We start from the raw sequence: 13,069 nt of genomic DNA on the forward strand, positions 1-13,069 counted from the left end.
AAGGGGGGGAGGGGATCTAAAGAAGTCGAAATTTAGCGTTACATTATTTGTGTACCATCCCTAACGCTGAAGGGGGTGGGTGGATGTCTTGAAAATGTTCCGACGAGTTTGTGTGTATAAAAATCCTTGGATATTCAGCGGGAAAGTCGCAAAAACGAGCGTGAACGAAATTGTCATTTTGTATGGCACGATCCACAGCGTTTATCAACAGCCTACTTGATGGCAAGACGAAGTTTGCCGGGACCACTAGTATGTGAATAATCCCATAAACCCATACCTAATCATTCGAAAAAAAAAATCAGAAAAATACAGCAAAATGCCTCGTTTCATCAGGTTTCACCTTAAATTGACCCCCACTGCGAAGAATTCGAACAACGCCACTGATCCCATCAAAAGTTTGAAGTTTTTCGCTCACCTGCACATGTGCTCGCGAGGGGGGTTCAACAATCATCAGTCACAACAATCACTGATGATGATGATGAAAAAAAATCCATGAAGTTGTCAAAGTCTTCAGGAAGAAGAGTCAGAATTTAGTGTTGTTCAAGTGAGACACAAAGTGTTTTTAATTGCGTTTGTAGAAAACCCCCGATAAACATTCAATTAAGTGATGTTACGCAGGTCTTTATCGTAACACGTCATACTTGAGATAAAGAAAAGAAAAAAAACGGATTAATTCCTTATCGAAGAGTCGAAAACGGTGCATATCAGTGAGCTACCGTCCGCGCAGTTAGTCATAAATTATAACGGGATCTCCTCTCTGGAAGCAAAACACAAAATGCCGTTCCAGAATAATTTCGCATCGAAAGTGGTGCTGGTCATCGCTTCGCTGTTGGTTCACCATGCGTTGGTTGCCCGATGTGCCCCTCCGGGTCCCCTTCCGGAAGCAATGCATCCGGTGAATCCGTCTAGTGGAAATGCCACCTCCAACGAAACACCCCTGCTGGATGAAAGCAAGTTGCCATTCCTGAGCAACTGCAACGCAGACATAATTTCCGGAAAACTCTGCGACCTGTACCGTTCCCTGGCGACGACGGTTCTGACCCAACGCAAACCGGAACCCGTCACGGTCGATGAGGTCCAGAAAGTGATTGCGGAAAAGGTGGATGCCAACAACTTCTGCGACAACTTGTCCCCAGTGCTGAGGAACAGAAAAGCGAAACATCCGGAACTGACGGGGGATGATAGTCCGCTGGAAAAGGAAGTTCGTTGTAGCCTGTGGTGCGTGGCCATGAACGATGACATGACGGACATATACGTGAAACCAATTTGCAAGGTGTTGTTGTGGGGATTCCAGCAGGAAGTGCTTGCGAAGGTGCTCCCGGAAGATCCCGCCAAGAAGGTGGCGGCCAGCGTTGTGGTTCCTCCGATGCCGGTGGAAAGTGGCAACCTTCCGGAGGTGGTCAAAAACGATGGTAAGTCGAGGTCTACGGGTCTGGGTCACAATTATACTGCAAGTCTATAAAAAATCTCTGTTATAAGAGGTTTCTTAAAGCCTTTCTAGTGATTTCTCCACAAATTTACTTTGCAATACTTTCTGAGGTCTTTCCAGGTATTCCGAAGTTTGTATAGAAATTCCCACTAATTTTTAGTAATTTATAGATGGATAACGGTAGAAGCACCGTTTTTGTCTATATCGACAATGGTAGCTTTGATTGATTCAAAAGCTAAGTTTTATTTTCTCTTAGGAATCCTTAGGAATACCTGGAAAGACCTCAGAAAGTATTGCAAAGTAGATTTGTGAAGAAATAACTAGAAAGGCACTAGAAAGTTAGGATGGCAAAAACCGATGCTCCTATCCTACTATGTTCTTTTTCTGCGTCTATCTCAGGATTTCCTCCTGAACCTGCTTTTTACTATCGTTGCCTTTCCTGTAAGTTAAATACTAAAACAGTCCTTTTCAGTGCTATTTTTCTACTATTGATCCCTTTACCATCCTTGTTTGGACCCGTGCCTTCGATTTTTCTTTGGACCCGTTAGTGAAAGCTAGCGGTGGTTATCCTTCTTGGACACCGTCTTGGGAAAAAAAACCTCTCGAAGGTCACGTCTTTTTTCGTTTATTCACTAAACATGATTGCAACTACACACAATAGCAAGGGTTAATCTCTGAATTCACAATTTCCTTCCAAATAAGTGGGGTTAAAAACTGTTAGTAAACGTGGCAAGAATGGAAGAGAGGACATTACTCCGGAATACGAACTTTCTTCCAAGGGCGAAATGGATAATGTTAATGATTGCATCGAAATGAGCAATCAATTCGATGCTCGAGACAAATTTTCCGAACACCAAATCGAAGCAGCCTCTAGCCCAGGCTCTTTGATTCAAGTGAGGAAGCAAAGAGTGCCGCCTATTGTGGTCAGTTGTTCCGAATTTGGAGGATTTAGGCAGGAGATCTTGAACTCCATTAGGGGAATCAAGGTTTCCTTCCAAATCGCAGAGAAAGGAAACTGCCGCATTTTACCGAAAACTTTTAAAGATCGCGAATTTCTTCTCAAACATCTTGAAGCGAAGAAGCACATTTTTTTTACTTATGACGACAAAACTGAACGTCTGTTCAAAGTCGTTTTGAAAGGTCTCTCAAGTGACTGTAAGTCACCTGAAGAGATCAAAAAATGGAATAAATGATTTACTTGGATTTTCCTCAGTCCAAGTAATCATTATGAAAAAGATAACCCAATCTGGCATTGTTCGGAAAGGGCATTCTCAAGAATATTATTTAGTTCACTTTAACAAAAAAGATCTGAATAATATTAAAGCTTTGGAAAAAGCAAGACTTATGTTCGATGCCCGTGTGACATGGGAAAATTTCCAGAAACCTGGAGGAAATTTGCAGTGCCGTCTGTGCCAAAAGTGGGGTCATGGAACAAAACATTGCCGCATGGATGCTAAATGCATGATTTGCGGAGGTTCTTCTCACGCGTCTGTCCTGTGAAGGAAGATATTGCGGGGAAATTTAAAAATTTGGTTTCCTTCGCGGAAATAACGCGCAGCGAGCAATCCCCGCATAGAGCAAATGAACCTCAGTAAACAGTGACGTTTTGTGTCCAGCAAGTAAACATAATGATGGAAGAATCACGGAAGATTTTCATGTAGACTCCTGATTGCCATTTCAATTTTGATTTCAAGGCCATTGAAACCTGATCGCAAATTCCCCTTCATTGTAATGATACTGACTCCTACCTTACAACGTTAATCTATTTGTGAATACGTGTTCTGAGTAGTGCTTCTCAAGGAAAGGGTGTGAAAGGCAAGCAGCATACATAAATATTATATTTTGTTTAAATTGGTTATTGAGTCACTGTCGATCCAAACATCCAAAGTGGCAGCAAATACATAATGCAAAATCAGGGGTCACTACGATGATTTTGGTGGAAAATTTTCAGATGAATCTTCCTAGATTTTCCAGGAATCGAAATTTTTCATGCAAAGCGTAATACCGATAAGTTCATATGCGCAAATTATGGGGGCAATCATAAGTCTAACTTTTGGGCTTGCCCTTCGCGTAGGCGAGTCGTCGAGGCTAGTGCCAGGCAAATGAACGGTAATGTCTGTTACGATAACAATCGTTTCCGGAATTCCCCTGGTAGAGCATCAAACAATGCTCATTTTTCAGTTAATGATCGCTTGATTAAGAATGATACCCATTAGGAAGATTATAATCATGTTCATTAACAAACTATTTTTATTTCGTCGGATAGCCGTTCGAATCTTTTAACTTCGAATGGATCTACCCAAGGAATATCCTATGCCGATATCGTAGCAGGTAATTTGAACTCCCCCCCCCTTTTCCATACTACGAGTACCCGTTCTAATTGTTTCAAATCAAATGAAAAAAAACCCTGCCGCCACAGGAAACTTTTATTCCGCCTCTTCGTCTACCGAAAATTCTAACGGAAAATCATCAGATAATGTACCCACTTCAAGTGATATGTCTCCCTCTGATTTTATTTTTCTAACTGAACAGTTGCATCAAATGATTGCAATGTTCAAAGCCACCACTATGACTGAAGCAGTCCAAGTTGGTGTAAAATTTACTAATCTAATTGTTATTACGTTTTTCTAATTGTTGTTACGTTTTTCTAATGGATCCAATAAAAAATAATTCAAATATTTTGAATTCTCGTTTTGAACGGTAAAGAGGACGAGCTGTTTAATTTTCTTATAGATAATAACGAACATATCGCAGTTATTACTGAAACCTATTTAAAACCTGAAACCAAACTCAGAAGAGATCCTAACTTTTTTTGTTTATTGTAATGATCGTCTTGATGGAGCATGTTGGGGAGTTGCAATCATCATTCATAGGCGTATAAAACATCAACTATATTCGTCATTTGAAACTAAAGTTTTTGAATGTTTCTGTTGAAACACAGCTTGGTAAATATACTTTCATAGCTGCCTATTTGCCTTTTCAATGCTCTGGGCAGCAAGTTAATTTGCTCAATACTGACTTGCCAAAATTGACTCGCAATAAGTCAATTTTTTTTGTCATTGGTGACTTTAATGCGAAACATCGGTCATGGAATAATTCGCAAAGCAATTCCAACGGCAGAATTTTATTTAATGAGTGCTCTTCAGGATATTTTTCAATTTAATACCCTGATAGCCCTACATGTTTTTTTCCTTTTCTAGAAACCCATCTACGATCGATTTGGTCTTAACCGACTCTAGTCACCTTTGTAGGTAACCAACTGGTCACTCATGCTGATTTTGATTCTGATCATGTCCCTGTTACATTTCAAATATCCCATGAAGCGATTCTCAATCCTATCAGCTCCGCTTTCAATTATTTTCTAGCCGACTGGAATACATATGAAACGTATATTGACTCTAATCTTGATGTTAATATTCCTTTACAAACAAAACTTGATATTGACAATGCTCTTGAAACTTTAACAAATTCCATTGTTGAAGTCAGGAGCATTGCAATTCCAAAATGTGAAGTAAAATTTGAATGCGTGATTATAGACGATGATCTTAAAGTCTTGATCCGTCTTAGAAACGTGAGAACAAGGCAATTTCAACGCTCTCGCGATCCTGCTATGAAAATTATATAGTAGGATTTGCAGAAAGAAATTAAAAAACGATTTTCACAAATAAGAAACAACAATTTTGAAAATAAAATTTTTCAATTAGACCCTGGATCTAAGCCCTTTTGAAAAATATCTAAAATTCAGAAGCCAATACCGGCATTGAAAAACGAAAACAAATTATTACCAACTAATTGCGAAGAAGCCAAAAAACTTGCTATGCGAGCACAATTTTAATTTAGGACTTACTAGTCCAATTGAAAATCAAGTTACTCAGAACTTCGAAAATATTCTCAATCAAGAGAACGTTTTCGAAAATTCCTGGGAGACTGATCGGGAAGAAGTGAGAACTATTATTAAAAAAATCAAAAATATGAAAGCTCCTGGCGACGATTGAAATTTCTACATTCTCATCAAGAAACTTCCAGAAAGTAGCTTATCATTCTTAGTTGATATATTTAACAAATGTTTTCAGTTGGCATATTTTCCTGACCAATGGAAAAATGCTAAGGTTGTACCAATTTTAAAACCAGACAAAAATCCTGCAGAAGCTTCTAGCTATCGTCCAAACAGTTTGCTTCCATCCATCAGTAAACTTTTTGAAAAGGTCATTTTGAACAGAATGATGGTCCATATCAACGAAAATTCAATTTTTGCCAATGAACAGTTTGGATTCCGCCATGGACATTCGACCACTCATCAACTTTTACGTGTAACAAATTTGTTTCTTTCCAACAAATCTGAAATCCAACAATTGTACTGGTCGGTCTTGCGCTTCTAGACATAAAAAAGGCATTAGACAGTGTTTGGCAAGAAGGCTTGATCGTAAAATTTAAAAAACTTTAATTTTCCATCATACATTATTAGAATAATAAGAAACAACAGCGATGAGATTCGAAATTGGTGTCTTCGACAAAAGTGTTCAACCAAATGGGATCTATTCGCCAAGCAACATAGTAGTTTGAAAAACTCTCCCAAGGTGGCGCTAGTAGACAAACATATTATTTGCTTATATCTTAATCCAGTGATTGGATACAAAGTTAGTGTCTTTGACAAAGTTGAAGAACTAAATGAGACCTATTCGCCTGGAAACTTATTACTTCGGAAATCACCTAAATGGCACTACTGGGTACACATTTTATTCGCTTATATATCAGTTCACTGATTAAATACAAAGAAAGCTATTCGCCTACCTAAGTAACTAGTAAACACAATAATGCGGCACGGTTACAGCATTACATGCGCATAAAGGGTAATCATTTGATGCATGTCAGTTTTATATACGCATATAATGCTATTATAATGCCAGAAAAGGCGAAATAGCGTGCCATTATAATGCATAGATATAACCGTGCTTCTCTGCACCACTATTGCAGATATAAGACCACGACAGAAACGTCAGTTGTTTTCGCCAGGTTTTTAGGGCGAATATTTTGTGCTTTCGCGTACGCAGCCAGAGAGCTTTGGCGTATGCGGCCAAGCAGCTGATACACGAGGTAAATAAATGAATTAATGAAAACGGAGACCTCGAATAGTATGCAAAAATGTAATAAAATGATTCAGATAGTACTTATTCGTATCAGACTTATTCATTTTGGTTTTCATCCTTTTGAGGACTTGCAATTGCCTCATTTTGATCCACATTGAAGTCCTGCTCCTTTGCTCCTTCGGCCACATAAGATGAGTAGTATTGGAAAGAAAAGTGACCAATTAAAACCATCACTTTTCTTCGTCATAAAACCTGCAATTGTAGTAGTGAAAAGATTTATAGTCTTACCACTATATGCAAACACAAAGCACGTGGTATATCTGTCAAAACACTGGATGGCATTGAAACATGCCCTGTATGCGCATATAGATTCTTATTTAATGCCTGTATGCATCAGGCAATATAGTTCTTATTTAATGCCTGTATGCATCAGGCTTAGAAGCATTAATGATGCAGTAATAGGGTTTCTATGCAGCGGAAGTGCTGTTATAAGGTGTGTAAGCAGGTGTAGTGCTATTATAATGCATGTACGCATCTATGATGCTGATCTTACTTACGTCGGAGAGCAGAAAATTGAATTGAAGTCACTAAATGATTTAGTTCTGGCATGCATCTTTCGCCTCTGAAATTTTTATTCTTTATGTTTCAATTTCTTTATCAGGGTACGTCCATAAATTACGTCACGCAAAGTTTTGCCATATTCATCCTCCTCAATTTTCCTCTGTATGGATTTCAATTTTTATCTGGGTAGTCACATTTCCTTGTAACCCCCTCCTTCCTCTTCTATACATGACGTAATTTATGAATTACCCCTCACCTGCAGTTTTTTTCAACTTGTTTACATTGTAATGGGTCGAAGCGCATGAAAATATATTTGATTAATCTCGAAAATAAACTTATAGAACAACTAGATATGGACGACACACTTTCAAGATTTTTTTTTGGATAGACCATAGACTTGAACTTTTTTGATGAAATAAGATTTAATTTATGGCAATACGACTATGAATAACAAAAACGGAGCTAAATTCCAATTGTGAGATACCTTGGGCGTTAACGGGTTAATGGATCGCACCTAATAATGAACGCACTATGATTTGAAATGGGTATATCTCAAAATCTAGATAATTTCGAAACATAAGGTCTTCAGTAAAGTTGTTCTGAAGGCGAAGCGCTATCTGATGGTACCTCATTTAATCCAGAATTTGGCCGCTAGGTGGCACTAGTGGGCATGGAACATTATCTTTTGTTTTGCAGATATTTCAGGATCTTGACCATTTAGAAAGATGGTATCTTCGGCAAAGTTGTTCAGTAAGGTAAGGACTATCATTTTTCGAGCTAGTTGATTCAAAATTTTGCCATCAGGTGGCGCTAGTGAGCTTGTAACTTTTGTTTTTCGGATACTTCAGGACCCTGACCTTTTAGAAAGATGGCATCTTCGACAAAGTGAATGCATAGTTCAAATGCTATCATTAATTTAGCTAATCTCGAACTTCAAGGATTAATCAAAAAAAGCATTTGAGCTACTGAATAACTTTACCGAAAATGCCATCTTTCTAAGTGGTCAAGATCCTGCGATCTGCAGAACAAATGTTTCGTGCTCACTAGCTTTATCTGGTGGCAAAATTAAGAATCAACTAGCTGGATTAATGATAGCTCTTGAGCTACTGAACAACTTTGCTGAAGACGCCATCTTTCTAAGTAGTCAAGCTCCTGGAATATTCGCAAAACCGAGGTTGCTGTACAAAGTACAACACGCGACTACTCGCGTTACGCGGCGACCGAAAGGTTTTAAAAGCTATATCTGGCAAACTCCCAGAAGAAACAACTGGAAAAATCCTAAAGATAATCTAATGAGAAATGCCCTACAAAATTAATAGAAGACTTTCTTAAGGAATTGAAAGGGAGAATTTATGGAAAGATCAGTAAAATGATTTTTCAACAAAATATGTTTCCAGAGGCAATTTTGTTTCCAGTCATCCAGTAAATATTTTAAGCGATAAGCAAGTTTATTTGAGACCATAACTTTGTTACAATTGTCCTTATACTTTTCACTAATCATTCGAATTTTCAGTTTCACTAGACAAACCGGCAGAATCTGCGGCAGTGCAGCCTAACATCTCAGATCCGGAAAAGCCTGTACAAAATCAATCCGGGTCCAAGGCAAATGGAGCAGAGGATACGAAAGTATCGGTTGCAGATGCCGCCGTGGTAAATGCTCCCTCTGACAGTGTTGCCGTCAAATCCCAAGCTACGACCGGCAAGGCGGTGACGACGGTTAGCAGCGTTCAACAGAAGCCTGCACCCTCGGATAAGGAGAATCCAGATGAGGATGACTTACAGGTGGATGCCAACGAGGAACAAAACCAGCACAACCTAAATGATATAAATAATGAAGAAGGCCTGAACAACATAATGGATAACGGCGAAGAGTACGGCGATGAAGATGAGACCGAGCAGCAATCGATTCTTCCCAAGGAAAGTCCTGTAAAGGAAGGAAGCCCACTTGGAGGGCAGGACGTGCTGGGCAGCAGAGATTCGGACGGCTTCAGTGTGGAACAACCGGCCGCATCAGCGGTGCAAATCGAACGAGTTGATCCGTTCTTCGATCAGGACGACTCGAACTTTTTCTCCTATTTTATGTTCATGATGTTCGCGTGTATCGTTTGTTACGTGGCGTACCACAACAAGTCGAAACTGTTGGCCCTGCTGGTGGAAGGACGGAGATCCAATTCCGGCCGGGGAGGTTTCAGCAAGGGACGCAAACACACGGCAGCCTACCGAAAGCTGGATTCCAACTTGGAGGAAGCCATAACGTCCAACGCATCGGCGAGCAGCCGATCAACGAGTCAAATCATCTACTAGAGAGGAATGAGATTGGAATAGGAGATTCTTTCAAGTTCTTTTAAACGAACTGTTCATATGAGTTTTGAATTTGAAAACGACTTCATTTGGAATCACCCAAAACCATTGTTTTTTTTTTGTTCACGTGCAATCATCATGACTAGCTTCGGCTATCCGGGCTCTCGGTACCTCTAGCATGCATCCCAAGCATATATTTGTGAATCATTTCGTCTCATTAAACGAGAACCCCATCAGGGTGGTCCTTCTTTGTATGAAAAAAGGTCAAAGACACACCCTCTGGATTTGGCTTTGGATCACACAGAAGCTAATTATGGAAACTGGAGTGAAATCGATGTTTAAAAATCATGATTTGGTATTACATTCGGTAAAATTCTGTTTTTCCAAATGACAATTGTAATGTTCTAACAATTAACAGTTTTAGAGTTCTAAAGTTTGTCTTGTAGTATTCGATGAAACATTTCAAAGCGTTACTAACAGACAGACAACTCTAAGGTTACTGATTTCAAATTTGATGTTTACTTGAAAATTGTGGTCATTGGTCGCTTATTGCAGTGTATAGGTACATTTGCTCTATTTTCCGATACAAACTTCAACCTTTTCATTCTAATTTCAATTGTAATGATCTAACAATCAAATTAACTGTTGTAGTGTTCTAAAGTTAGGCTTGTAGTGTTCAATGAATCATTTCGATGAAACATTTCAAAGCGTTACTGACAGACAGACAATACTTGGATTAGTGATTTCAAATTTCACGTTTAGTGGACTTTTGTAGTCGTTTACTGCAGTACATAGGTATATTGGCTCTATTTTCCGATACAAGCTTGATCGATTTCATTCTAATTTTCACAGTAGCTTCTGAAAGTCCAATAATAAATTTTGAAGGTGTGATTTTGGAGTTTGATTATGTTTCATACAAGGGTGGTCCATCCTCAAAACCCATTCATGGTAAACTCTAAGTAAACGCCGCCCTTCAAACGCCTTGGCATTCGAAAAATTAGGAAAAAAAAGCGAAGCAAAACTACACAAAGCAAATGGAAACAATATCATTTAAAAAGAAACATATGAAAACCATACCTACTTATAGGTATGACCATAGACGCTAGTAATAGGGAGAGTTACATTACATAACGTGTTTAAAGAATGCTCGGCAGCTGCTTAACCTTGCTTAAGCTGCTTATACTGCTGATGCAGACGAGGTGGAAGGATGTTGGCAAACATGATAATAATAAATTATAGGAAACGTGAAAAGCACGTGAAGATAAACAAGTAGTGTTCTAAGAATTGTGTTCCAACCGAAACCGAACGTGTACATAACAATAGAAAAAAAAAAACAAATATTTAAACAATGCTTCACACAAACACACCAACTACAACACTCGGATCCGTAGAGTAGAAATATTAAAGATAGAACTAAAAAAACTGTAGGCTCTGTTTTTGTTTTTCCCGGCCCAACAAGCGAATCGTTTTGTATTATCCGATGAAAATGTGGATTTCTAGGTTAACGAAAAACAGGTAGAAATGTAAAAAATTTACATAATAAAAAATTTCAAAAATCTAATTTTCAAATATTTTGTTTGTCTGACTAGGATAATGAAAGAAGGATCAAGCTGATACTTATCTTAGTCACTGTTGTCTGTCTTAGTCACACGATGTCTGTAAATACCTCAGATTCGAAGTTTTGAAGAATGCTTCACCAAAGCGAGCAAGCCACAAATGGAAGCGCCCTTGATTGTTCCGTATCCTTGTTTTCTTCAAGATGATCGTCGCCTAGAATATAAAGGAAAATAGACGAGCCGCACTATTCCTTGAAATAGCGGCCCGCGAAACTTTAGTATTAAGCTTTAAAGATACGTATCATAAGTTATATGGTTCATTGATTCAAATCGAAATATCTCAAACAGCCATTTAACAAAAAAAAGTGCGATGTTGCACGCAGTATATCGTGCAATGGATTCGTCTTCGAATATTGAAGCCTACGATCATACCATGTCTGCAGACAACCAAATAGGGGACAAAATTATTGCAATGTGGCTTGATTCTGTACCATGAAGCTGTTTGATCGAGTGTTGACGGAATTTAAGATTTTTTTTATGATGCGTGATACCCACCTAATTGACCTAATATGCTATTATGAAGCGGAAGCTAAGAGCGAAAACATCGACGAACTGTAAACTAAATTTCATTTTCATTTTGCAGCGTTTGGTGGGGCAATGAGAGCGCAAGTCAGTCCAAAGCCGGGGGAAGGGATAGGTAATGGCCGTAATAGTCTATGCGGACCACTTGAACACCATCGGAAAGGATAAGAAGGGTTGGGGTAGGGTATAGGGAATGGAGAAGACTTGACACAGTAATGCGATTAATGCTGCAAAATGTAAATGTGCTGAAAGCAATTTAATTTGAGTTTTGAAGTTAGATTTGACTTATTAAAATTCCAAATAGATCGGCCATAGTACAAGTAAGAAAGAATATGCTGATCGCTTTCTAGAAATTTTATAAACAACAAAATAATAACAATATGAGAGTGATGCTAAGGGCTGCTGATGGCACAATGCGACGCTTTAGGAGATTTTGATACTGATTGAACATTACTATACAGAGCGCAATTCAATCGATGGTGATAACTTTACAAACTTTATCTGTTTTTGCACTGATTGACGATGCTGATTTATATAAAAATATTTTAAAAATATTTGATATTATTAGTTCATTTGTTTGTGTGATCTAAGTGTTAATAATGGAACAATTTTACATACCCTTGATAATAATACTTCCCTGATCAGAAATATTATATTTTGAGCGCCCTTTTCGAAGCTATTCTATCCAGGTATCCATGTACTGCTTTCAATCCTGAAATTATTCTTATTGTGCATGCTCATGCATTATATTAGTGATGCTCATAATCATGCAACAGATAAGAAGGAGAGAAAAAGATAATATAGAAACAGTGATTAGTAATGAGTTAATTATGTAGTTTTGTTAGAATTATAAACAATAAAACAGTAGTAATGTATAGCTTACAACAACTTTGCAGCATAGCTGAGCCTTTCGGATCGTAAGACCGATGTATACAAATAATTTGTTTCAAAATTGTCCGCGTGGTCTTCTAGTGCCCCTATTAGATAAGAATCAGTCATAGACATACATACCGAATGCTTGCCATGACCCTATGACCAACATTTGTATATGTATAGCCTTAGCTGATGTGGCTTTTCTAATAGATAGTTCTTTCACTCATTGATTGTCTTCAAAACCTTGTCATGCATAGAAAATTGATTTTATTTCATTTATTACTACATTGAAGCTACATTGTACTTATTAGGTATTAGGTATTATTTTATGTTTTTATCACTATTTATATTATCAAGGCCAGAATTTCCAGTGAGTGAAGAATTTTATAGTACTAAAACACCATAGAAGATCCCTAAACATTACCTAATCATGGAACGGCTTTTTGCTCTATTATTTTAGGTAGATGCTATTGATCTCCCTTTGCTCCTATCCGCAACCCGGTGCACGCGCCCTGTTGGTTTTCGAAAACCTCGTAGAAGATTACAAACCGTCAATGGCATTCCCAATTACTACCCCACATTGCACATTCAAGGGTCTGATTGTGCTCCTAACCCACCCTCAGTTCGTAATCTTCTCGCCAGTTTGAAATTATATTTTCCCGAAGTGAAAGTAATTTTGA

The 13,069-nt window shown here is 38.3% G+C and overlaps 1 protein-coding gene across 1 annotated transcript; it reads left to right on the forward strand.

The window, feature by feature from the left end:
- Positions 1 to 325: 325 nt before the first annotated feature.
- On the forward strand, positions 326 to 10,792 carry LOC5569056 (trans-Golgi network integral membrane protein TGN38). Its single transcript, XM_001652650.2, has 2 exons — positions 326 to 1,412; positions 8,591 to 10,792. Exons 1-2 carry the CDS (start codon positions 776 to 778, stop codon positions 9,379 to 9,381), a joined length of 1,428 nt encoding a protein of 475 aa, XP_001652700.1. The 5' UTR covers positions 326 to 775; the 3' UTR covers positions 9,382 to 10,792.
- The last annotated feature ends 2,277 nt before the right edge of the window (positions 10,793 to 13,069 follow it).

This window comes from Aedes aegypti, chromosome 1 (genome assembly GCF_002204515.2).
Source record: "Aedes aegypti strain LVP_AGWG chromosome 1, AaegL5.0 Primary Assembly, whole genome shotgun sequence".
NCBI classification, from domain to species: Eukaryota; Metazoa; Arthropoda; class Insecta; order Diptera; family Culicidae; genus Aedes; species Aedes aegypti.

Bases quoted from the DNA above. Each gene is read 5' to 3' on its own strand.
- LOC5569056 (XM_001652650.2), top strand. From the start codon at position 776: ATGCCGTTCCAGAATAATTTCGCATCGAAAGTGGTGCTGGTCATCGCT. The intron at 1,413-8,590 runs GTAAGTCGAGGT...TCGAATTTTCAG, and splicing joins GGAGGTGGTCAAAAACGATG to TTTCACTAGACAAACCGGCA.